We start from the raw sequence: 24,684 nt of genomic DNA, 5'->3' as shown, positions 1-24,684 counted from the left end.
GGAGTAAGAGGGCTTCCCTGGTAGATCAACTGGTAAAGAATCCACCTGCAATGCAAGAGACCCTGGTTCAATCCCTAGGTTGCTAAGTTCCGCTGGAGAAGGGACAGGTTACCTACTCCAGGATTCTTGGGCTTTCCTGGTGGCTCAGACGATAAAGAATCTGCCCGCAATGCTGGAGATCTGGGTTTTATCCTTGGAGGAGGGCATGGCAACCCACTACAGTATCCTTGCCTGGAGAATCCCCATGGACAGAGGAGCCTGGCGGGCTACAGTCCAAGGGGTCGCAAAGAGTCAGACATGACTGAGCCACTAAGCACATGGAGTAAGAAAGAGGATGAGTCCTGGGTCTGCAAATTACCAGCTGTGTGATTTGTGGCTGTCAATACAGTGGAGACATTAGCTCTTACTTTAAGGGTTGTTACTAAGTAAATATTTATTGAGCTCCTACTTATCACTGACCTCCAAGCTAAGAATTGACAGTCCAGTAGGGAAGGGAAATGTTAGTAAGCCATTACACAAATAAAAGATTAAAAATTGTGTTCTGTGCTATGAGTATGGGATGCTATAAGAATGAATAACAGGGAGATCTGATTTGTGTGGGCAGGGTTTGGGAGATGAGCTGAGACATGAAAATCTGTGGAGGAGTTATTCAGGTCCAGGTGGGGAGAAAAATTCCTTAAAGTAAGAACTGATACAAAGCCATTCGAAGTTGGTATGCGATTGTCTTTTTTCTTTCCAGTCTCACAGCCCTCTCACTTGTAGTGCTTTCTGGAAAGATCACTTCTGAGATCTGATCATCCCATAGTTGGTTTGTCTTCTCATCTAGCTTTTAGTTCACATGCCATGTCAGACAGTCCATTCTCGGGATCATCCTTCTAAAGGTAATCCTCCCATCCCCGTCCTTCGCCTTATTTTATTACCTTGCTGTAGCTTCTTCATAACACCTCCCACGGATCAGACGTTCATATTTATTTGTCGAAAGTCTCTTCCTCCCTCCACCATTACTTAAATCCAAACCCCAAGAGGGAAGGAATTATTTTTGTTGCTGCAGATTTAAATGTTGAATTCTCAGCTCCTGGCATACAATAGTTGCTCAATGCACGTTTGCAAAAAACAAACAAACGGCTTGCTGCCGTGTGCACTTGGCAAAAGCCACAAGCGGGGAAGCTGAGAAGCTGGGGGCGTGGGCATAGACCCGGACCCTGAGCTCCGCCGCACGCCTCACCAGCCCTGCACAGCCCAAGGGGGCGCGCCGGGGGAGGGGCGGGGCCGCCCACCCGGAACCGGAGAGCCGGGAAAGCGGCGGTTTCCGGCGGCGGCGGCGGACACTTCCCGCGGAGGGACCTTCTCGCGGAGGGACCGTGCCGTGGCACCCGGTGCGCCGAGGCAGGCAGGGAGCGTCGGCGATGGACGACCACAGTCTGGACGAGTTCCGCCGGCGCTGGCAGGAGGAGCTGGCTCAGGCCCAGGCGCTGAGGAAGCGGCGGCGGCCCGAGGCTGCCGAGCGGCGGCCGCGGCGGCCCGAGGTGGTGTCCGGGCGCGGCGAGCAGCAGGCCTCGGGGTACCTGGCGCTGGCCCAGGGTCTTCTGGAGGGCGCGGGGCGGCCCCCGGCGGCGCGGGCGACCCGGGCCGAGAGGCAGGAGGCGGCGAGCCGTTCCCGCTCCCCTCCGGCCCGCGACGCTGCCGGGGGCAGAGAGCAGCTGGTGGACCAGCTCATACGGGACCTGGTGAGTGACTGTCGCCTCCCACCAAGGCACGGGCAGGCCCCCGCTCCGATACAGACCGCCTAATGAGTTGGAAAGTGACTGTGTGCCACCGGTGGCGGGGGGGGGGCGGGTGGGGGTAGGGAAATGAATAGAGGTGAGTTTGGCGGGCTACGGTCTACGGGGTCGCCAAGAGTAGGACACGACTTAGCGACTAAACAACAGCACAACCCTGTGTTTGTGGATGCATTGAGTATCTTTGGAAGGTGTGGTTTCGAACTGGGGGCGATTTTGTCCCCCGTTTTGGTAGTGTCTGGAGACATTTTTGGATGCCACAACTGGGGCGGGGCAGTGTGGGGTGGCTGGTAGCTGCAAATATCTCGTGGGTAGAGGCCAGAGGTGCACAGGACAGCACCCACAAAAAATTACTTGGTCCAGATCGAGGAAATCCTGGTCTGGAAGGGCTCCTAAACTTGGGGGAGGCAAACCCACCATGCGGATAGGAAGGAATTTTAACTTAGCACAGAGTCGGACACGACTGAAGCGACTTAGCAGCAGCAGCAGCAGCATATAGTGTTTGGACAATTCAGGTTTTTTCTGACTCTACATGTGTTACTTCAATTAAAACACACAAAAAGAATATTTTGATAAGAACTTTAATGCTATGATAGTGACCATTTTATGGGACATGAATATCTTCCAGAATCTGGAGAAAGCCGGGGACTTTTTTTTTTTTAATCCTTTTCAGGAGATTGGCACAATCAAGATCACCAGAAACACAGTCATGGTTAAGAGTTGGGGTAAGGCAGTGGGTTCAATGGCTTGATTTAAATTGGGCTCAAAGGCAGTATCTGTGGCTTCCCAGTTGGAAGTAATTATGCAATTGCCAAGCTGTTTCTAGAAGAAATGGATTACTCAATATAATACATAGTTATATTCGAATAACATGAATAGCTGTAAGTTTTCACAAAGTTTCTGGTTCTGTGCTCTGCCTATCTCTATTTTTTTTTTTTTTTGGTCTTTGTGTTTGTTAAACATTCTCATTTAACATGTCAATTCTTACATGTGTGAAAATTCATTCTGGCATCATGCCTGCTTCTGTAAGAAGTGTTTGACCACTGAAGTCTGACAGATGTAAAAATTTTAATGCCTTGACGAGGTGGCTTATCCTCTGATAAGTTGCCCAGGCCAGGCCAGATCTACACAGAAGTTATTCTCACAGACATGTAGGCCAAGGCAAGACCAGTGCATGGGGGGTGAAGAGAAACAGGAATGGGAATTATTAGGACCAGTAATCCTCCCTGCTGAATATGGCATTGTCTTTAGGAGTCACAACAATCCTGGGAGGTAGGTATTGTGGGTCTCCTTTTACAAATGAGGAAATGTAGGTTTTCTGTAACTTGCTTAGGATTACCCATCTGACAAGTTCTTTGGATTGAACTTGGGTCCAGATCTGTTGGACTTTAAATTTCACCAGCTAGGAGTTCCTTAAACTTGTTGCATTAGTTTCCAGAGGAGGGGCCCAGAGACCTGGTGATTGGAATGATCAGGTGAGTCTGAGATATTGTTCTCAGCTGTACCGCCTCTTGGTTTGGGGTCCTGATGCTCGCTTGAGGTTTTCCAGACCTAACACCCCTGAGACACAGGTGTCCATTCCAAAAAGAGAGGAGCCCTCACTTAAGTATCCTAAAAATGGAAGCAGCCTGCCTTCTGGAGGATCCAAGGGACTTTAGAATCTCAGTCTCTACACTACCATCAGCAGCATCCAACATTTGGGGCATCACCAGTGGTTTTCTTTTGTTTTCTGTACTTAGCAATCATCAGTAACACGGCTATAAATAAAAAATAAACTAATAAAACCATTGTGTGCTTACTTGTTGTCTCCTTGGTGGTGTCAGGGTTTAGAAACATGATTTCCAGTTCTCCCAGTGGCCCTCTCCAGTGGCTAGCATTAGACCCATTTGGCAAATGAGGTTTAGGAAAGTAATTGACTTAAGGGACCCACCCAGTATCTTCAATCAGAAAACCGAAGGCAGCTTTTATAAAAAAGATCTGGATTTGTATTGCAGGGGTTGTAAGTCCCAGAGCCCGCAGAGGGCAGGCAGGAATGCATGTGAGTGAAGTAGGCTGTTAGTCATTTGTTCCTTTTTTCCTAGTTCATCAGATGTTTATGTTGAGCACAGGTTCCCCATAATTTTGTAATAATTTGTTTCATAACGACTACCATTCATTTTGTCACATTAAATAGTAAACATCATAACGGTGTAGAAATTGTCTTCATGATATCACTAAAGAAAAATACTTAACCGTTTTTCTTGATGCACAGCCCTCCTCTTGGTCTTATTTCCCCATTAAAAAAAAAAAAACAAAACCTCTGTATTGAATTGTACAAAGCATAAATGTACATCTTAATGTGTGTCCAAGAGTGTATATAGCTATGTAAACAGCGTCCACGTTACAGAGCAGCATTACCAGCTTTTCAGTCCCTTTACTTGTGCCAGTCCACCCAAGGGTAATCTCTCCCCTGACTTCTAACACCTTAAATTTTACCTGATTTTTTAAATTGTATCAGTAGAATCATATAGCATGCACTTTTGTGTCTGGGTTCTTGTGCATAGTATTATGTATGAGATTTATCCCTAGGAATATGCCACATCTTACTAATTCTACTGTTGATGGGCATTACTGATAACTAGTTTGTTAATCACCAGTTTCGGCCTGTCTGGAAAAGTGCTGCTACGAACATTTTGTAGATCTTCCGGAACATAAGAACACGTTTCTTGGGTATCTGCTTAGGAGTAGAATGGCTGGGTTACAGGATAGGCATATGTTCACCCTTAGTAGGTATTGACCATTTTCCAAAGTAATCGTACTAACTTTTTCACTTTTCATAGTAACTGGAATATGTGGAATATGGTGTTTCACTTTTTTCTTTGCCATAAATACACTCCCACCTAACTGAGATGATATGTGGCAATGAACTTGACCCTAATATGGATGAGATGATAGTGACGAATTGGGGAGTGTATGCTATGGCTGGGCTAAATGTGGGAGTCTTGACCCAGATTAGCTGGTGGTTGCCATGTAAGAATGTGGTCCTGGTGGTGTAGAGTCTTTAGGTTTTTTTCTCCCCCTCAAATTTGGTTTGTGTTTGTATGTGGACTCTTATCAGTTTCTTTTTCATTTTTAAAATAATTTTATTTATATATTTAGACTCTGCTGGGTCTTTGCTGTTGTGCGTGAGCTCCTTCTGATTGCAGTGAGTGAAGGCCACTCTTCATTGTGGTGTGTAGGCCTCATTGTGGTATCCTCTTGTCACGGAGCAGTCTCTAGGCGCACGAGCTTTACTAGTTGCTGCACGCAGGCTCAGTAGTTACGGTGCACAGGCTCAGTTGCCCCACAGCATGTGGGGTCTTCCCAATTGAACCTGTGTGCCCTGCAGCCGCAGGTGGATTCTTAACCACTTGGACCACCAGGGAAGTCCAACTCTTATCAAAGATTTTTTGCAACAAAAAAACCCCCCCAAATTTTGGCTTAAGACAATAAGAATTTATTTAGCTCAGTGTCTTTCAGGGTGGCAGTTTGGACTGGGCTTGGGTGGGCTCATGTATCTGTCTGAAGTTAGCTCCTGTCACGGAAACAGTGAAACAGCTCTGGCTGCGTGGCTGTGTGGCTGTGTTGTCTCATCATCCAGCAGGTTAGCCCTGGGTGGACCTTATCAGAGTTATGAGAGTGGCAGGAGGGCAAGTCCTAACCCACAAGTGCTTTTGAAGTCTGTGTGTTTGTTATTGTCTCATTGACCAGAGCAGTTCATTGTTACTGTCTCATTGACCGGAGCAATTCATATGGCCACATCCAGAACTGGAGCTACCCAAATGCTTGAGTACAGAGAATCATGTACAAGTCGGGACTAGTTAATACAGCCACCTGCCACAAGAACTCTCCCCTCCTCTAGTTCTCCGTAACACCTCTCTGTGGGCTAGATCTAGATCTGCCTTGGGCCATGAGTTTGGGATCTGTGGGTGACTCCTGAAAAGGAAGATTGAGTTCTATTTGGTATGCCCCCCCCCCAAAAAAAAACCTCTTGACAGTCTCATCCGTTTGACCTGAAAAGGAAATAGAAAGTACCACCTCCAAACATCCCCTCTCCCCTCCTCTCCCCATCTTTGGTACTCTGTTACACTGCCATGTCTTCTATTTTTGGTGCAGTCTCTTTCACTTCAGTCTTCAGTATGAACACTGAAGCAAGAACAACTAGTAAGCTAGCAGTCAGGAGTGAAATTGCCTCTTGATGGGGTAGTGTTGTAGCGATACACAGTCGGGTACAGGCCAGACCTTTGATGGACAAGCCCAGCTGAAATGAAAACTTGGAAATGATTGCTCTTGAGCCTTCTCTTATGAAGCTTTTGATAACAGTGCCTAGAGACCATCTGTTTTAGGTGGTCAGTTCAGTTCAGTCGCTCGGTCATGTCCGACTCCTCGCGACCCCATGAATCACAGCACGCCAGGCCTCCCTGTCCATCACCATCTCCCGGAGTTCACTCAGACTCACGTCCATCGAGTCCATGATGCCATCCAGCCATCTCATCCTTGGTAGTCCCCTTCTCCTCCTCCCCCCAATCTCTCCCAGCATCAGAGTCTTTTCCAATGAGTCAACTCTTCGCATGAGGTGTCCAAAGTACTGGAGCTTCAGCTTTAGCATCATTCCTTCCAAAGAAATGCCAGGGCTGATCTCCTTCAGAATGGACTGGTTGGATCTCCTTGCAGTCCAGGGGACCCTCAAGAGTCTTCTCCAACACCACAGTTCAAACGCATCAATTCTTCAGCACTCAGCCTTCTTCACAGTCCAACTGTCACATCCATACATGACCGCTGGAAAAACCATAGCTTTGACTAGACGGACCTTAGTCGGCAAAGTAATGTCTCTGCTTTTGAATATACTATCTAGGTTGGTGATAACTTTTCTTCCAAGGAGTAAACGTCTTTTAATTTCATGGCTGCAGTCACCATCTGCAGTAATTTTGGAGCCCCCCAAAATAAAGTCTGACACTGTTTCTACTGTTTCCCCATCTATTTCCCATGAAGTGATGGGACCAGATGCCATGACCTTCGTTTTCTGAACGGTGAGTTAGGGACACCTAAATTGTCTTCTTGATATACGGTTGAATTAGTGAAAGAAATGATACAGCCCTGGATAGAAAGGCATTGCCTTTTTTGTCCTTTTCCCCCTTTTCAGTAAACTCAGGGTTACCATAGGTAGTGGAGCCGCATGAGTATAATCGCAAGCATATTGCTGCGTTCTTCACTGTGGTGGTCATGAAATCCAGTTGCTCAGTCTCATTTCTCTTGAGGTGGTGTATCAGGACTCTGGGCATTAAGCAATCAGCACCCAATTCAAATTGGTTTAAAAAAACAAGCTGGAATCTGTTGATTTACATAATTGAAAATTTTAGGTGGTGGTTCTTGTTCTGGGTGCTTTTATAATGTAACTAGAAATCTTTCCATCTCTCTCTTTTTATCCTCCTCCACTCCAGTTTTACTGAGCTATAATTGACATCAGTCAGTTCAGTCTGTCAGTCGTGTCCAACTCTTTGCAACCCCATGGACTGTAACACGCCAGGCTTCCCTGTCCATCACTAATGCCCGGAGCTTGCTCAAACTCATGTCTGTCGAGTTGGTGATGCCATCCAGCTATCTCATTCTCTGTCATCCTCTTCTCATGCCTTCAATCTTTCCCAGCATCAGGGTCTTTTCCAGTTAGTCAGCTCTTCATATCAGGTGGCCAAAGTATTGGAATTTCAGCTTCAGCATCAGTCCTTCCAATGAATATGCAGGATTGATTTCCTTTAGGATTGACTGGTTTGATCTCCTTGCAGTCCAAGGGGCTCTCAAGAGTCTTCTCCAACACCACAGTTCAAAAGCATCAGTTCTTTGGCACTCATCTTTCTTTATAGTCTAACTCTCATATCCATACATGACTACTGGAAAAACCATAGCTTTGACTAGATGGACCTTTGTTGGCAAAGTAATGCCTCTGCTTTTTAATATGCTGTCTAGGTTGGTCATAGCTTTTCTTCCAGGGAGAAAGTATCTTTTAATTTCATGGCTGCAGTCACCATCTGCAGTGATTTTGGAGCCGAAAAACATAAAGTCTGTCAGTGTTTCCATTGTTTTCCCATCTGTTTGCCATGAAGTGATGGGACTGGATGCCATGATCTTCATTTTTTGAATGTTGAGTTTTAAGCAAACTTTTTCAGTGTCCTCTTTCACTTTCATCAAGAGGCTCTTAAGTTGTTCTTTGCTTTCTTCCGTAACAGTGGTGTCATCTGTATATCTGAGGTTATTGATGTTTCTCCTGGCAATCTTGATTCCAGCTTGTGCTTCGTCCAGTCTGGCATTTCACATGATGTACTCTGCATATAAGTTAAATAAGCAGGGTGACAATATACAGCCTTGACGTACTCTTTTCCCGATTTGAAACTAGTCTGTTGTTCCATGTCTAGTTCTAACTGTTGCTTCTTGACCTGCATGCAGATTTCTCAGGAGGCATGTCAGGTGGTCTGGTATTCCCATCTCTTTCAGGATTTTCCACAGTTTGTTGTGATTCCCGTAGTCAAAGGCTTTGGCATAGTCAATAAAGCAGAAATAGATGTTTTTCTGGAACTCTCTTGCTTTTTTGATGATCCAGTGGATGTTAGCAATTTGATCTCTGGTTCCTCTGCCTTTCCTAAATCCAGCTTGAATAGCTGGAAGTTCACGGTTCATGTGTTGTTGAAGCCTTGCTTAGAGAATTTTGAGCATTAGTTTGCTGGTGTGTGAGATGAGTGCAATTGTGCGGTAGTTTGAACATTCTTTGGCATTGCCTTTCTTTGGGATTGGAATGAAAACTGACCTTTGCCAGTCCTGTGGTCACTGCTGAGTTTTCCAAATTTCCTGGCATATGGAGTGAAGCACTTTAACAGGATTATCTTTTATGATTTGAAACAGCTCAACTGAAATTCCATCACTTCCACCAGCTTTGCTTGTGGTGATGCTTCCTAAGGTCCACTTGACTTCACATTCCAAAATGTCTGGCTCTAGGTGAGTGATCACACCATCGTGGTTATCTGGGTCTTAAAGATCTTTTTTTTGCATGGTTCTTCTGTGTATTCTTGCCACCTCCTCTTAATATCTTCTGCTTCTGTTAGGTCTGTACCATTTCTGTCCTTTATTGAGCCCATCTTTGCATGAAATGTTTGCTTGGTATCTCTGATTTTCTTGAAGAGATCTCCAGTCTTTCCCATTCTGTTGTTCTCCTCTATTTCTTTGCAGTGATCACTGAGGAGGGCTTTCTTATCTCTCCTTGCTATTCTTGGGAATTCTGCATTCAAATGGATATATCTTTCCTTTTCTTCTTTGCCTTTCACTGCTCTTCTTTTCTCAGCTATTTTTAAGGCCTCCTCAGACAACTATTTTGCCTTTTTGCATTTCTTTTTCTTGGGGCTGGTCTTGATCACTGCCTTCTGTATAATGTCACAAACCTCCGTCCATAGTTCTTCAGGCACTCTGTCTATCAGATCTAATCCCTTTAATCTATTTGTCACTTCCAGTGTATAATCGTAAAGGGTTTGATTTAGGTCATACCTGAATGGTCTAGTGGTTTTCCCTACTTTCTTCAGTTTAAGTCTGAGTTTGGCAATAAGGAGTTCATGATCTGAGCCACAGTCAGCTCCCAGTCTTGTTTTTGCTGACTGTAGAGCTTCTCCATCTTTGGCTGCTAAGAATATATAGTTAGTCTGATTTCAGTTTTGACCATGTGGTGATGTCCATGTGTAGAGTCTTCTCTTGTGTTGTTGGAAGAGGGTGTTTGCTATGACCAGTGCGTTCTCTTGGCAGAACTCTGTTAGCCTTTGCCCTGCTTCAGTTTGTACTCCAAGGCCAAATTTGCCTGTTACTCCAGGTATCTCTTGACTTCCTACTTTTGCATTCCAGTCCCCTATAATGAAGAGGACTTTTTTTTTTGGTGTTAGTTCTAGAAGTTCTTGTAGGTCTTCATGGAACTGTTCAATTTCAGCTTCAGCATTACTGGTTGGGGCATAGACTTGGATTACTTGGATAATTGACATAGAACACTATAAATTTAAGGGGTACAACATGATGACTTGACATAGCTATATATTAGAAAATGATTGTAGTAAGTTTGGTTAACATCCTTTACCTCCTAGTTAGCAAAAAAATTTTTTTTTCTTCCTAATAGAAATCTCTTTATTTCTTGGTCCTGCTTTCCTTTTGTTGGCTTTATTCATGGACAGGTGCTCTCCAGTTTGGGATAAAGTGGCTGCCGGCCAGTTCAGTTTTCTATGCTAGTGGCTAAGCAACTGAGGGTGAAAAAGAGGATGTTTTATGCTCCCAGAGTCATGAACTTTAAGTCTCATTGGTCCATCCTCGAACCAGTCACTGATGCAAATTGGCCAGGCTCATATCCACTGTCTGCTCCTGCAGATGAGTGGGATCAGCTTCACCTAACCCATGTTGACTAAGAATGGGATGATTTCCTAAGAGAAAAGAGGAAATGGATATTGGGCAGAAACAACAGATGACTGCTTTAAGGGGGTCAGTGTTCAAAGTGTTTGCAGGAATGTAGGTGTTTTCTGTTCATCCAACATGTATTTATGGATCAGCTAGGTTCTGGGGAATCAGCAGTAAACAGAATGGACACAGTCGCAGCCCTCAGAAGCCTACAGTCTTGCTTTTTTTTTAAACTGAAAGGGTGACATTAATGGGTCAGGTTGGCCCTGGTTACAAGTCCATCCTCTGGAATCAGGCAAACTCGAGTTCACATTTGGTCTATGCTGCTGCCTAGCTGTTTGACCTTGGGCAGTTTCACTTATCCTACCTTTCTTATCAAAAAAGGTCAATGCTAGTATCATCTTGTATGGAGGCATGGGACATTCTTAGCACCAAGCCTGGCTTACAGTAAGTAGCCAGTAAGTTAAAGCTAGCACTGTTATTATCAGTGGTTTCGCAGAAGAGTTTATTATGCCATCTCACTTCGTCTTTGCTAAGCGTTACTGCTGGTAAGCCTCTTGCTTCAGCATCCACCCACCTTGGATTGGAATCCCTGAAGGGCAGGTCTGTTGTCCTCCTCCTGTACCCCCACCTATGGTGCTGAGTGTAGTAGGGGCCCCGCCTGCATTTGTGGAGTAGAAATAACGGGGACTGCTGCTTCCGACAGCAGCCTCATACAGAGGATCTGTGGTGGTTAGAACCCTGGTGGCCATTGAGAGCGTGAAGATTTGGGTTTTCAGGCCTGATTAAAAAGTTTTGATACTGTTGGCCAGTATTTATTGCTCACTTAGTCACTTATTTTGTCAGCGCCTACATCTGTGTTGTCAGCAAGGTCAGTGTGATGACTTTTCCTCTTTTTGTTAAACTTAGAAACAAGTAGGGAAACACTCATACAAAATGAGAAGGCGACTGAGTCAAATGTGAACTCGGGTTGGCCTACCTGGTGAGACTTCCTTTCTGTCCTTTGCTTTCCTTTTAAGGCTTCCCTTGATTCTTGTCCCTCTGTCTACTCTCTCCCGATTCCTCCAGCCCAGGGTCCGCTGCCTTGTCCCTTACCCAAACCAAAATGTTCTCCTGTCAGTGCCATTCACGTTTTCCTATTGTGAATGAGAAAGTGTCTACTTGGGCATGTTTTGAAACGGTCTCTATGTGTGCACCGGAACAATGGGTAACTCAGGGCATCTGTTTGTTGGAAGGTTCTGCTTCATGGAGCAGATAACTCCTCAGATAACTCATTAGGCAGCTTCTTGGTGAGCCTGGCAGGTTACAGTTGATGGGGTCACAAAGAGTTGGACACAACTGAGAGGCATGCACACGCGTGCACTAGAGAGAGGGCTTCTTGGTACCAGGCTGTCTTCTTGGCATTGAGGCTACAGCAGTGAACAAGACAGAAAAATCCATGCTCTTAGAAAGTCCACATTTTGGGCAAGAGGGACATGGACAATGAACAAATAATGGTTGGGTAGTAGATGCCCTGGAGAAAAATACACCGGGTAGAAGGGATAAGAGTGTGTATGTGTTGGGGATTGGTGTATCCAAGAAAGCCTTCTTGGGAAGGTCACACTTCCAGAAGCGGGGAGAGATTCACGGGAGGGGATTCTAGGCAGAGGACGGCAAGTGCAAAGGTTCTGTGGTGGCCAGGGCCAGCTGGCCTCGTGGGTCCGTGTGACCTGTGTGGTCACCTAGGGCCTCAGGCTCAGCAGCATACACTGCTTAGTTTAATGCCCTCTTGTTACCATCTTGAAATTCTTACAAGGGCCCCTACACTTCTGTTTTTCTCTGGGCTGCACAAATTATATAGCTAGTCTTGATGGTATGAATGTGTTTGGAGAGTTTGGGACCCTTGACAGGGTACTCTACAAACCAACCATACCCACACAGGCTTCTCTGGGACCTGAAGCTTTTGACAAGGGGCTCCCTCTTCTCCTCCTGGAGAGAGAAATTGCATCCCATTGTAGATGAAAAGGGGGCTTTGAAAGCAGAGATCCAGCCTCTTCTGCCTTCCTAGCTTCCCCCACTGCCCAGCCTCCTGGGATTGCCCCAGCTCTCACTACCCGAGTTGCTAAACCATTTTGTGTCCATCCTTGTCAGCTCCTGGGGGAATCATACCAGTAGGTGGTGAATGACAGTGGCTTTTGAAGTTGGCAAGCCCATTAAAAAACAAGTACCGTGGATGTTGAGTGTGCAGCTGCTGTGTGTGTACCTGGTGGATACTGTAGTGCTGCAGTTCAGGCACATCAGCCACATGCGTGATCAGCCAAAATGCACTGAGTTCCCTTTGCTCTTTCTCATAGTGACACGCAAGGGATTACGTTAAGTGTTAAATGAGAAACTGGCCTTTTGTGCACTGTTTGAGAGTTTAACCACCCTTTATAGCATTGTTGCTTCAGAGAAATGATTTCCAAGTTCTAAATAGCTGGCTTCCTAATGAACTTGGGAATACCTTGGGGGACCGTCTCTCTTGCTTTTTGTAGACTCCAGTTTTTATCCCATTTTATGTGACAGTGATATATCTCTATAAAAATATTTTAGTTCTGAGTGTTGACATCATTTCTTATACACCCATTCATAGTACCTCCTCTCCCCCCAGCACTTGGCATGGTCTTCAATTCAGATAGTGTTGTGGACGTAAAACATTTTACCTAATTTTACAAATGCGTTTCTTTGTGAAAACATCACATAGTTATTACGTGTTTTGAGACACATTTAGGAACGTAAATGAATACCTGTTTATCTCGACAGTATTTCAGACCTTTTCCCCCCTAATCGACTGATTTTATTTTTCTTAAAGAAAATACAGGTGAAGCTGGAACTCATCCACTCCTTCTGATGGAGATTGTGTGCGTCTGCTCTACTCTTCAGCAGTATGTGAACAGTTGAGATAAATTCCTGTAGAAAACAATCTCCTTTCAGGGGCAGATTTCGCAGAAAAATTGCGCATCTATTGTCTAAACTCGAGGTTCTTGTCTCAGTTTCTTAAGACACCATCTAGAGAGAGAGCTTTCGTGTTCTGCTTGCCCTAGAGGTGTATGCTGGGAACAAACCTTAGGTCCGTTTCTTCACTCTTTACTGATTTGGCGCTTAGTGATTATCCCTTCTTCTACTAAACAAGAGAAGACAGATTAAATTTCTAACAGTAAGGCACAAAACCAATCCATTTGCAGAATTAGTCTTACATTAGTACATGAGAGTACAAATCGGCCTCCCTGGGGATGGATCTGTTTGCAATTTCTTTTAGCATTTACTGGAGTAAGTCCAGTAGACTTTGGGAAAATCAAGTATTCACTGACTTTGAGTTAACAAAGTAACATAACCTCTCTGTGGTGGCTTTCTTTTTTTTTTTGACTTGATTGGGAAAGGATTGATTTTTATATCTGTCGATAAGTTAGGGTTGTGTTTCTCATCATTTGGTTTGCATGAGAATTCCTAAGGAGTAGATGCCTGAGCCCCACCCCTGAGAATTTGGGACAGGAGGTCTGAGTGAGGCCCTGGGATTTAGGTTTAAAACACACACACCCAGACAACTCCAAAGATGATTCTGATGTTTGGTACAGGACAGCGGTCACCAGTAGTGGGTAGTGAGTCAATATCTGAATCATTAACAAAAAATTAAAAGCCAAATTGTATGCTATCAAAAGGATGTTTTTCTTTAAATTTGAAGAAATGTTAATACTTTGTGGGGCTTCCCTGATGGCTCAGTGGGTTAAGACTCTGCCTGCAGTGCAGGAGATGCAGTAAGTAAGGGTTCAGTCCCTGGTTGGGAGGATCCCCTGGTGGAGAAAATGGCAACTCACTCCAGTATTCTTGCCTGAAACATTCCATGGATAGAGGAGCCTGGCGGACTACAATCCATGGGTCGCAAAGAATCAAACAGGATCAAGCATGTACACACTGATACTTTAAATTTATCGGTCTTCTGAGTGGTCTTCTGTACCATAGATTTGGCCATTCTAAATTATTCTCTAATAGTCATACTAACACTTTTATAGTATGGCAAAGTTTCCTGTCATATTTCAAGTGTCTTTTTTTTAAGCTTTATTTATGTTATTTTTGGCTGTTCTGGGTCTTCGTTGCTCTGGGCAGGCTCTCTTTAGTTGCAGCAGGCAGGGGCTGCTCTTTATTGCGGTGTGCAGGCTTCTCATTGCAGAGCGCGGGCTCCAGGGTGCATGGGCTTCAGTAGTTGTGGTGTGTGGGTTCAGTAGCTGTGGCTCTTGGGCTTCAGAGCTCTGGGTTAGTGCTTGTGGTGCACAGACTTAGTTGCTTCACAGCATGTGAAATCTTCCCCGACCAGGGATTGAACCCATGTCACCTGCATCGCAAGGCGGATTCTTCACCACTGGACCATCAGGGAAACCCTTTGTTTGTTTTCTTCTTAGGATATCTTAGTTTCTGAAATGACAACTTGTCCATTTCCATGTTTTAAGTTAGTACAGATATAGTTGGTTAATGTGGTCAATAACTTTGGGGTAGCGGTATGTTGGCACTAGTGTTAAAGAACCTGCCTCCCGGTGCAGGAGACAAAGAGATGCAGGTTTGATCCTTGGGTCAAGTAGGAAATGCAACCTGCTCCAGTATTCTTGCCTGGAAAATTCCATGGATAGTGGAGCCTGGCGGGGTGCAGTGGAGCTGCAAAGAGTTGAATATGACTGAAGTAACTGAGCACAATGGCACATGCTTCAAAACAGTCTAGGTAGAAGTCTGTAATGGCACCTTTTAGGTTACAAGGCAGTTCTGTACACACTAGTCGCAAGTATTATTATTATTATCGTTTTTACTTATTATGAACTGTGGGAAGTACCAAGTGAGAGAGCTTAGGACCTTCCTGCTGCCTCGGTTAATTTATACGTGGTTACTGGATTGCAGCCTCAGTACGGGATGTGGCTCTATCTCCTTGTCCAGTCATGCTGTACCTGTAAAAGGATTGCATTTTCAACCATGGGATCAAACATGCTCGTAACTCTCAATCTTTTGTAAGGTGTTTCGCAAGTGATACGTTACTGGTAATAACAAAGTGAAATTTATGAGTGATTTACTTAACCTTGAAGCTCCTCTGTAGTTTTTTGGTTTTTGACATAATGATGTCACTCTAACTTGCATTTCTCTGTTGCCTCCTTAGTGGAAAGTGAAGTAGGTCACCTAGTTTAATGACACTGGAATTATGCATAAGAACCCTTGGGAATGTGTTGAATACAGGGCCGCTTGGGAGTAAAGGTAGGATTAACCGTGAAACAGACTCTGAGATAGAGGTTTGCGTGCAGGTGGTTTCCTGGGTTGGCCTTGCTGAGGGGGTCCCATATTGAGGCCTTTTTACTCCGCTGTTGAGCGGTCATTGGCTGCACACTGCCCTTGAAGAGGGAGTGTGACCTGGAATGAGGCAGCTTGTTTGCCCCAGGGCGTGCCTGGGAAGGGACGCAGCTATGAGCCACTGGCAGGCAGCATCCTGGGCCTCTGGGGGGATAAGTGTGGTGGACCCAGACAGGGAAACTGAGTGACCCCTCACAGCCTCCGTTTCAAGAGCCCATGAGAGAATGTCTCGCCACAAAGATTCCAAGTGTGCAACAGGAAAATGCAGCCTTTGGTCTCCTGACCTTATGGGTCTACATATTTCTTAAGATGTGGGGATGTGGACCTCTCTTTAATATATTGGTTTCTTTTATGCTTTTTCCTGCCGTTCCCAGCCAGTGGTAGCAACAGGGAAGTTCGTTTACATGAGTCTGGGACTTGATCTGTTTGGGATTGACCATCATTTTGAAGTTTAGATGATAATTCTCAGAGCCCAGTGATTTTAAAAAAAAGTTGGCTTTGTGCTATTGGTGTTTACATAGTTATAATTCAGTGCTTCGAAGCAGTTGTTACCCTCTAGAACTTGTAAGTGATCAGGAGCATCACAACTGCGTGTCAGCAGTGAGACCAGTGTGGCGTCCCTGATTGTTCGCTGCGGGGAGCCCTAACACCCGTGACTGGTGGTTCACACCCTGCTGGCCGCCTCATTTTTATCCAGTGTGCTCTAGAGCAGATCCTTCTGTAGTGATTACTGTGGTATAACCGTCTAGGATTGATGATTCTATTTTTTAAAAATTTCTTTATTTTTGGTTGCACTGGATGGATCTTCGTTGTCGCATGGACTTTTCTCTAGTTGCTGCGAGTGGGGGCTCCTCCCTAGTTGTGGTGTGCTGTCTTCTCTCATTGTGGAGCATGGACTCCATAGCTGTGGCACATGGACCTAGTTGCTCCGTGATTGGTGGGATCTTCCTGGACCAGGGATTGAACTCGTGTCTCCTGCGTTGGCAGGCAGATTCCTTACCACTGAGCCACCAGGGAAGCCCTGACGATTCTTTTTTGAAAGCCGTTTTGGAAGAGATCTTGTTGTGTGGATACTTTCAGCGTTCAGACTCCTGAGTGACAGCCTGTGCCGTCCCGTCCCCTGTCCACTGTTGTGGACCGTCATCTGCTTATCATGTGACAAGGGGAGACAGCTTTCTGTGTAAACAACGAGCTTATGTGGGGGCAAAGTGGAATGTGGACGTAATCAACAAATACTTGTTGAAGGGAAAAAAGGGGCCTGGGATATACCATTCAAGGAAAGAAAACAGTAATTTTAACAATCGATGATTGCATGCTTAGCCTTGGGTACTTGTGCCAAGTCCTTTCCATGAATTATTTCATCCTATCCTTATAACTGCCCTGTAAATGACACAGTAGGTATCCTGACATCTGCTTCACAGATGAGGAAGCTGAGAATCAGTTGCGTGTAGCCTGGTCTCATGGCTAGTGAGATGGCAGAGCCGGGATGACCAGTTGGAATCTGTGCTCTGACCCCGACGTGGCACTGCATCCCAGAGGTCACTGGTGTCAGGACGGATGGTGGCAGAGTCTGGAGCATGCTAAGGCAGAGGCCTTATTTTCTAGAAGAGAGAACTGGCAAGCTGAATAGGCAAAAGGGAGAAGGCACCTGCCACCTGAATCGTGACTTTTGTGCACCAACAAAACTAAAAAATAGAGATGATTTCTCACCCTTCATCCCAATCATGTCAAATCCAGACACCAGTTTATAGGGAGTTCCGAAGGGATGATTGAAGAAAACAGTGCCTGGCACATCGCTGGCAGTAGATAAAGAAAAAGCTAATTATGAGTTCAGTTTGCATGAATGCAGACTTTGCCTTTATTCTGCTTGTATAGGACAGGGAACATTTTTTCCTCTTGCTTCTCTACTGCATGTTTAAGGTAGACTTCTCCACCTCACTGTAGTCAGATAATCCGAAAGAGAAAGCAAAAGAAAGTCCAGGGCTGTGAGTGACAGCCTTGTAACGTGTGCCACTTTCGTTGACTCCTTCCACTGTTACAATAAGGCATCTGAAGTTGAATCTGGGCAGAGAAAGTGAGGCCTCTTTTTCTTGATGGGTAAAGTCGATTAGCTGTAGGAGGGGACCTAGCCTGACCAATGACTTCCCTTTATTTTTTTAGGCAGGGTTCCTTTTTGTCTTTCAGTTACACTTGCAGATTTTTTTTTTCCTGTTGTTTTCGGTACAGCCAACCCTTCTGTCCTGACTTAACATTCTGTTCCTTCTTTACCCGGCGAGAACTATAAGCCCTTCCCCCCTTTCCCTCTAGAGAGCCTTCTTGGCCTTCATGCTTATTAGCCTTGCACTGTTTTTGCAGTTGAATACATTACCTCCTTATGCCCTGGATACTCTTAGCCCTGAGAGTCCTAGATGAATGGAAACACAATTCCAGAAAAATCTTCACCCTGATTCTTGGTGCCTTAGCACACCGAGACTTTCCATGCAGCCTTGCAGTATACAACTGTTGTATTTGAGTGGTGAATTAATACTTTTGTTTGTATCCAGTAAGTCGCTGATGTCAGTCAAAGCTTACTAGAAGTGAATTTTATTAAGCAAGTTCTGTTGGGACGAATAGCGCCGCTTTCCCCAGCTTCACAGGAGCCTACTCCAAAGCAAGCTTTGGCAGGCGGATTCGGGAACAGGCAGAGGGATACATGTGCACACTTGGCCTTTTTTTCTGTTTCACGCTCATATTTCTTTGTGCTACCAGGATCGTCATGACAGCCTTATCTCTCAAATAAAGCCTGTTACCTCATCCCTAATTGCTTATCCAAAGGCAGGCGAGCTCTAATTTCTTTGCATTAATAAATGACACCGAAGAAGAAACTGCTTTGTTTGCACTGGCTCACTCGGTTAACCAGCGCAAGCCCCCGAGTGCATTAGGAAGCCTTGTGCTTCTCCTGTGGCCGAGGGGCGAGTGCTCACCTTACTCAGGAGCGGCGCCTCGTTTATGTACTTTCTGCTCACATTCACAGCCCTGTCCCCCTCTTCTTGGAGAAAACACTGCAGTGACCTAGGTCAGCATTTCTCTGCTATGGACACACACTCCAGTCCAGGTTGGGGAATAGGAGCAGTTGTCCTGGAAGGACCAGTGGCCTCTCTCCCTGGTTTCAAGGCTCTTTCTTGGCTTCCTGCCACTCATCTCTCCTGAGACTTTGAGAGGCTTTCCACGGACCTTTGCACCGATTCCCGTGGCACCCCTCAGCTTGTGAGCTGGCACCCCTGCTTCTGCTTTTTGAATCATTTTGTGAGATGGTCTTGTGGAGTTTATAAGTGCATGTGAGGAGACCTCGTATGAATGTGGGGAGTCAGAACTTTGAGAGTGACTATAAGGCTCTGAATGAGTTCTATAACTGTGCTCCGTGGAATAGTGAGAATGTTTTGCTTTTCCTCGGTATCACAGTTCTCTCTCTTGTCACCACCTAGGGCCATTGCTGATCATTTAAAGGGCCTACATTTTCATGTTTCAGAATTTTAATATTTCTTTTCTTTTTTTCCCTCCTCAGAATGAAATGGATGATGTTCCCTTCTTTGATATCCAACTGCCTTATGAGTTGGCAATCAATATATTTCAGTATCTGAACAGGAGAGAGCTAGGAAGGTGCGCACAGGTAAGCCATCAGGATTTGCTTACACGTGTAATTCGAGTGTGGGAAGCTCCTCCGTAACAGAAGTGTACTTTACACAATGACAGACTCCACAGAGGTAACCAATGGGATAGCAGCTTTACTTGAAGGAAAGCAACCTTGAGCTTAAACGATCATGTTCCGTATCCCCACGTGGTGGTGGTCTTTTCGCGACTGACTGCCCCGGCGCCGCGTTCCTCCTGCACCCTGAGTTATGCCTGACCTGTGGCAGTGTGCTCAAGGCTGACAGCACTGTGTTCGCCTTTCTGAGCTCGCCAGAGCTGTTAATGTCCTCACTGTTTCTGATGCAAAGGTGTGAGGCCTTGGTTCAGTCAAGCCAGCTGTTAGGTTGGGAGCTCAGGGTCAGCCTGGGGACAAAACAGTGACATCATGTTCCACTGTACAGTCCAAATTACCCTTCAGACACCCGAATTCCGTGCAGTGAGGTGAGAGGCATGTGAGAACTGAGAGCCACCAAGGGAATTGCAGATCAGCGTCCCCCATCTCGTGCCTGCTCTGGGCCACATGCTGGTGGAGTGGGGTAGTGGTAGATAGTTTAGGCCAGACTTTATTGTGTGCACGAATCACAGAGGGGCTGGATAAAATGCAGTTTCAGATTCAGGAGGTCTGGGGTGTGGCCCCCACTAGTCTGCATTTCTACCAGCTGAAGCCAATGTGGCTTTGGCTATGCTTTAAGAGGCAGGCATTTATGCCCTTAAAGTTAGTCTTGTATTCTCTTCTTGGTGAAGAGTGAATGTGATTGCTTATCATTTGGGATTTCATGGACAGCTGTGTTTCCCAGAAGACACTGGAGTATCCATGGCCCGTATTAGCCAAAGAAGTAATCTGTTTAGTGGTTACCATTTCCCATCTCTAGATCCTATAATGTGTTTGACACAAGTCTGTATACCTTTAGGAGAAAGAGTTTGGTGAAACTGGGTGGTAGGAGGGATTTCTTGGAGGTCTAGCAGTTAAGACTCCACACTTCCACTCTAAGGGGTGCGGGATTCAATCCTTGATCAGGGAACTCAGATTCTACATGTTGGGCAATGTGGCCAAAAAAAACAAAAAAAAGACATTAAGTGGTAGGAAAACTATACATTAAAAATCCAGAACACTGCCATGAATGTGAAATTAAAAATATTAAGGCAGTTTGAGAGTGGTGAAAACTGTGCTCAAACTTGGACTCTAGAGCTGGCTGACCCCGTGGCAGTTCAGTGAAATGACAATAGAAGGCAAGACAATTTAGAGAGTTTCTGGTTTTACTCTATTTCCCTATTATGATTTTACCCTGTTATGAAGCAGTTTGCTTAATCTGAATGTTTTCCTACTTAAATATGAATTTGAGGAAGTTTTCAGGATTTTTGATTGCCACAGTATCAGTTAAAAGGGGATGTTGGCTAATATTTTTTAATGGAGAATGTGGAACTCTTTAGAAAGAAATTATTCAAAGGGTAAAATTCATAAAATAAAAATCTTTGCGGTATAAACTGCTCAGAGCCTATCGATTGCGTTCAGTAAGAGTACCTACGTTGCCTTCTTTCCCTTGGCAGTTGGGTTTGTTGTGTTCTAACTTTACATATTGGCCCTGTCCCAAGAATTGAAAACAAGGGTGTAGCTAAGCCCAGCTCCTGGATTTCAGCTGGATGCCGTTAGCTGAAGCCTTAGAACAGGGTCTAATAGCTTGCTTTCCACAAAGTCAGCATTCGGTGATAAAATCTTCATTCTTGATAGGGAGCTGCTGTTTAAGGAATCATTTCTTTTAACATTGCTTTTTGCTCTCCCGCTTTGTAGAGGGCCATGTGGCTTTCACATCTGCTGCTGGTTTTCTCATCCGGAGAGTTTATCAGTGGAAAGATAGGATCTGGTGGAAGAAGAGATCCCCCTTTTGGTACAGTGGGGCTGCATTCCAGGGTAGATTGGTTATGCTGGTGAGATTATTCTGCAGGTGTGAACAGTTTAATTTGCAACACAGTAGTCCAATTGTCCACCAGAATTCTTCCCTCTTGGGCCAGTTGGATTTGGATTTTTGTTGTTGAACCTAATTTTTAAAGCACATATGTAAGAATAGAAAATATCTGTAACCAGAATCACTGAGGTGGCTGTGATCTGCAAAGCCAGGGTTTTTGTTTTGTTTTGTTTTGTTTGTTTGTTTTCTGAGCTTTTGCACAAAGAGGACAATGGATGGCCAGTAGTTTGTAGACTTGGCTTTTTTTTTTTTTTTCAAGCATTAAAATAAAACACCAAACTAATAAAAATAAGTAGCATTTTCATTTGTTTCTCACAGTGTTTTTATTTTTGAAACAGGGGAAAGGGCCTTCTGTTCAGTGGAACATCCTGCTGCTTTATGATTTTATTTCAGAGGGGGCTAGCACTCTCCGTCTTGCTGTTTTCCTCTGGTTCTCTTTTAATCTAGCCACCTTGGGATTTGAGTGAAATTGGTTGGGCCAGTTATGGGAAGTTGGCACCATGAACTATATGTGTACCCTTGGAGAAAACCTGTTTGCTTAGATCTTTATGCCAAATTGGTAACTGACTCACAGTAAGGAATCCTAGTTGGGGAGGACTTCTGAGATTTCATTATGCCACAGACTTGGAGAATTGATTTGGCTCTGACTTCGTCTCCTTTCTGCTTTGTGAGGCTTGATGCTTCAGAACTTAAGTCCCCCCACATTAGTCTGTGACCCTGTGGACTCTGGATACTGGCCTCCCTAGCCTGTTGCTGTCCATACCTGGCTCTCAAGGGGTTTATATCTCTGTGGGAGAGTCTCACGCTGAGATGTCTCAGACAGTGTGCTTTTAGTAAGGTGTTATGCGTGGGACAGCTCACTGAGCAGTTTATCATTTTGCTACTTATAATTGTATGTTTTTTGTATGTGTGTGTGTATGTCCACAGGATTTCCAGTGTTTCCAATGTAATATTTTACAATGGGTAACAATGACAAAATTGTTGATTTCAGAATTTTGTTTTTTATGAGAAAAAAGTAAGTGTGCTGTTATATTACTGGATAACTCTAAGAAGTAGAGGTTTTTAAGTATGTGCCAGTGTTCATTTAAAACACTTTAAAAGTAATTTTAAATTGATATGAAGTTGCAAAATACAGTGCAGAGAAGTTCTGAGTACCCTTCCCCCAGTTCCTCCATTGTCAGTGTCTTGGAAAATTGTCCCACGGTATCAAAACCAGGGATTGACATTTGCGAAGTCCACGGAGCTTATTCAGATCTCACCAGTTTAACACACGCTTATTTGTGTGTATTTGGTTCTGTGTGGTTTTATCATGTGTGTAGATTTGAGTGACCACACAGTCAAGGTACAGAACTTTCATCACAAGAATTCCTGCTACTCTTTTATAGCCACACCCTTCCCCTTCACTAACCCTGGAAACCTTGAATTTATTCTCCATCTCTGTAATTCTATTTTATTTAAACAATTTTTTAGAGATTTCATTTTTAAAGGTTTTGTTTATTTTTAGGTGCAGTGGGTCTTTGTTGCTGCACGGGTTTTTCTCTCGTGGCGATGAGGCGGGGGCTGCTCTCGAGTTGCACAGGCTTCTCCCCACAGCGGTGTCTCTGGCTGTGCAGCAAGGATTCTGGGGCACTCCGTCTCAGTAGTTGTGGCGCATGGGCTTAGTTGCTTCATGACACGTGGGGTCTTCCTGGACCAGGGATCAAACCCATGTCTCCTGCATTGGCAGGTGGGTTCTTTATCATGGAGCCACCAGGGAATGCCTGTAATTTTATTTTTTCATTTTCAGTTTTAACATATATTTTAGTTCTGTGTATTTCCTAATGTGTAATTTTAGCAGTAGAGCTGCAAAGGCAAAAAGGTAATGCTTTTCAAGTAAAACGTAGAAAAATGTCCTTAAAGAATGTAATCAAGAAAAAGAGGGAAGATAGAGAGGTTAAAAACTTAAGACTTATGATAAAAATTGGCAAGCAAGAAGTAGGTGTTACCAAAATAAAGAAGTACTTCTGGAACTAAAGCCTAGTCTATTAGATTGTGATATTTCAAGTTTCAAGGAAAATGTGATCTTATGATCTTCCCAGATGTCCAAATAGGAGAAACTAAAACCAGACTTTTTCTAGCTGCAGATCTTAATGACATGTTTAAAGTTGGGGATTCAGAGCCAAGCACTCTGGGTTGATTTTTTTCAGAGCAGAAATGATGCTGAGGACTTGCGGTTGTTGGCAGAGTTCCCTCAGTTCTTAACTTCACCTTTGCCCCTAGACTTCCCTCAGGGAGGCTCGTGCACATCTGACACCCAGGCGCCTACGGGCGCTTTCTTTTAATTTGCCCGGTTGCAATGGCTGCTCCCTCTAAATGGGGTTAAGGAAGAGCAGAGCAGCTCCAGAAAGAAGATGGGGAGCTCGATGAAACAGGGACAGTGAAGTGTTGATAATCATTTGAGCAGAGTTGGGGGGGGCTTGATAGTTGTTTATACTGTTCACTTTACTTTTGTGTGGTGGACATTTTCCATATTAATATTTAAATGAGAAAAGAAATCAAAAAGCAAGAGATTATGCTAGAATAAGAAAGTCAGAGCCTCCTGAGGACAGCACATGCCAGGAGCTGACCTTTGAAAATAAAAACAATCCAATTTTTTTAAGTGTTGGACTTATTCTTCTCATTCAGTCTTTTATGCAGGGCCTGCTGTGTGCCATGTATGTACCGTTCTAGACAGTGAGTTGGAGAGGGAAATGGCAACCCACTCCAGTGTTCTTGCCTGGAGAATCCCAGGGACGGGGGAGCCTGGTGGGCTGCCGTCCATGGGGTCGCACAGAGTTGGACACGACTGAGGTGACTTAGCAGCAGCAGCAGCAGACAGTGAGTACAGCAGTGACCAAAACAGAAACCCCATTCCCCCTGCCTTTTAGAAAGCTTTACAGTTATGTGCAGTAAATACAGGATTGAATATAGAGTATATCAGGTGGTGGTAAGTGCTGTGGAGAAAACAGACCAGCAGAGACGATGTTGGGCTTACACTTCTAAGTGACTGGAGAAGATGTCACAGAGAAGGTGGCCTTTCTGCAGAGACTGAAAGGAGGGAAGCAGGAAGCTGGACAGGTCTCTGGCGGAGGTGAATCACAGGTGCACAGGCCTGGAGGTGAGTGCAGCTGTTGTGCTTGAGGACAGCAGGAAGGTCAGAGCTGGCTCGACTGTGGTAACTGAGTGTCAGCCTCCCAGAGATGTACATGTTCTTGTCCTCAGACCTGTGATGTGAATGTGCTACCTTTTGTGGGAAGGGACCCTGGCAGATGTATGTTAAGGATCTTGGCATGGAGTGATCTTGGATTATCGAGGTGAGTTCAGTGTAATTGCAAAGCTGCATAGCTGGAGGCAGGAGGTCAGCGAGAAGAGGAGATGCCATGTTTCTGGCTTTGAAAACGGAGGAAGGGGCCCCAAGCCAAGGAATGTAGGTGGCCTCTCAAACCTGGAAGAGGTAAAGAAACAGATTATCGCTTGAA

The 24,684-nt window shown here is 44.9% G+C and overlaps 1 protein-coding gene across 5 annotated transcripts in view; it reads left to right on the top strand.

The window, feature by feature from the left end:
• Window positions 1-1,138: 1,138 nt before the first annotated feature.
• Window positions 1,139-24,684, top strand: part of FBXW8 (F-box and WD repeat domain containing 8) — a 118,750-nt gene continuing 95,204 nt past the window's right edge. For 4 of the 5 annotated variants that reach the window (XR_011249905.1, XR_011249904.1, XR_011249906.1 and 1 more), the window contains exons 1-2: window positions 1,139-1,727; window positions 19,099-19,203. Coding sequence is in view for 2 of the 5 variants with exons in the window: in XM_069557578.1 (XP_069413679.1) it covers window positions 1,407-1,727; window positions 19,099-19,203 (426 nt within the window). In the remaining 3 variants the exon portion in view is untranslated. The remainder of the gene's footprint in view (window positions 1,728-19,098; window positions 19,204-24,684) is intronic. The other variant, XM_069557579.1, reaches the window with a different exon arrangement.

This window comes from Ovis canadensis, chromosome 17 (genome assembly GCF_042477335.2).
Source record: "Ovis canadensis isolate MfBH-ARS-UI-01 breed Bighorn chromosome 17, ARS-UI_OviCan_v2, whole genome shotgun sequence".
In the NCBI taxonomy this organism is placed as follows: domain Eukaryota; kingdom Metazoa; phylum Chordata; class Mammalia; order Artiodactyla; family Bovidae; genus Ovis; species Ovis canadensis.
Note: the sequence above shows the minus strand (reverse complement) of the source record. Positions and strands in the feature narration are given on the sequence as shown.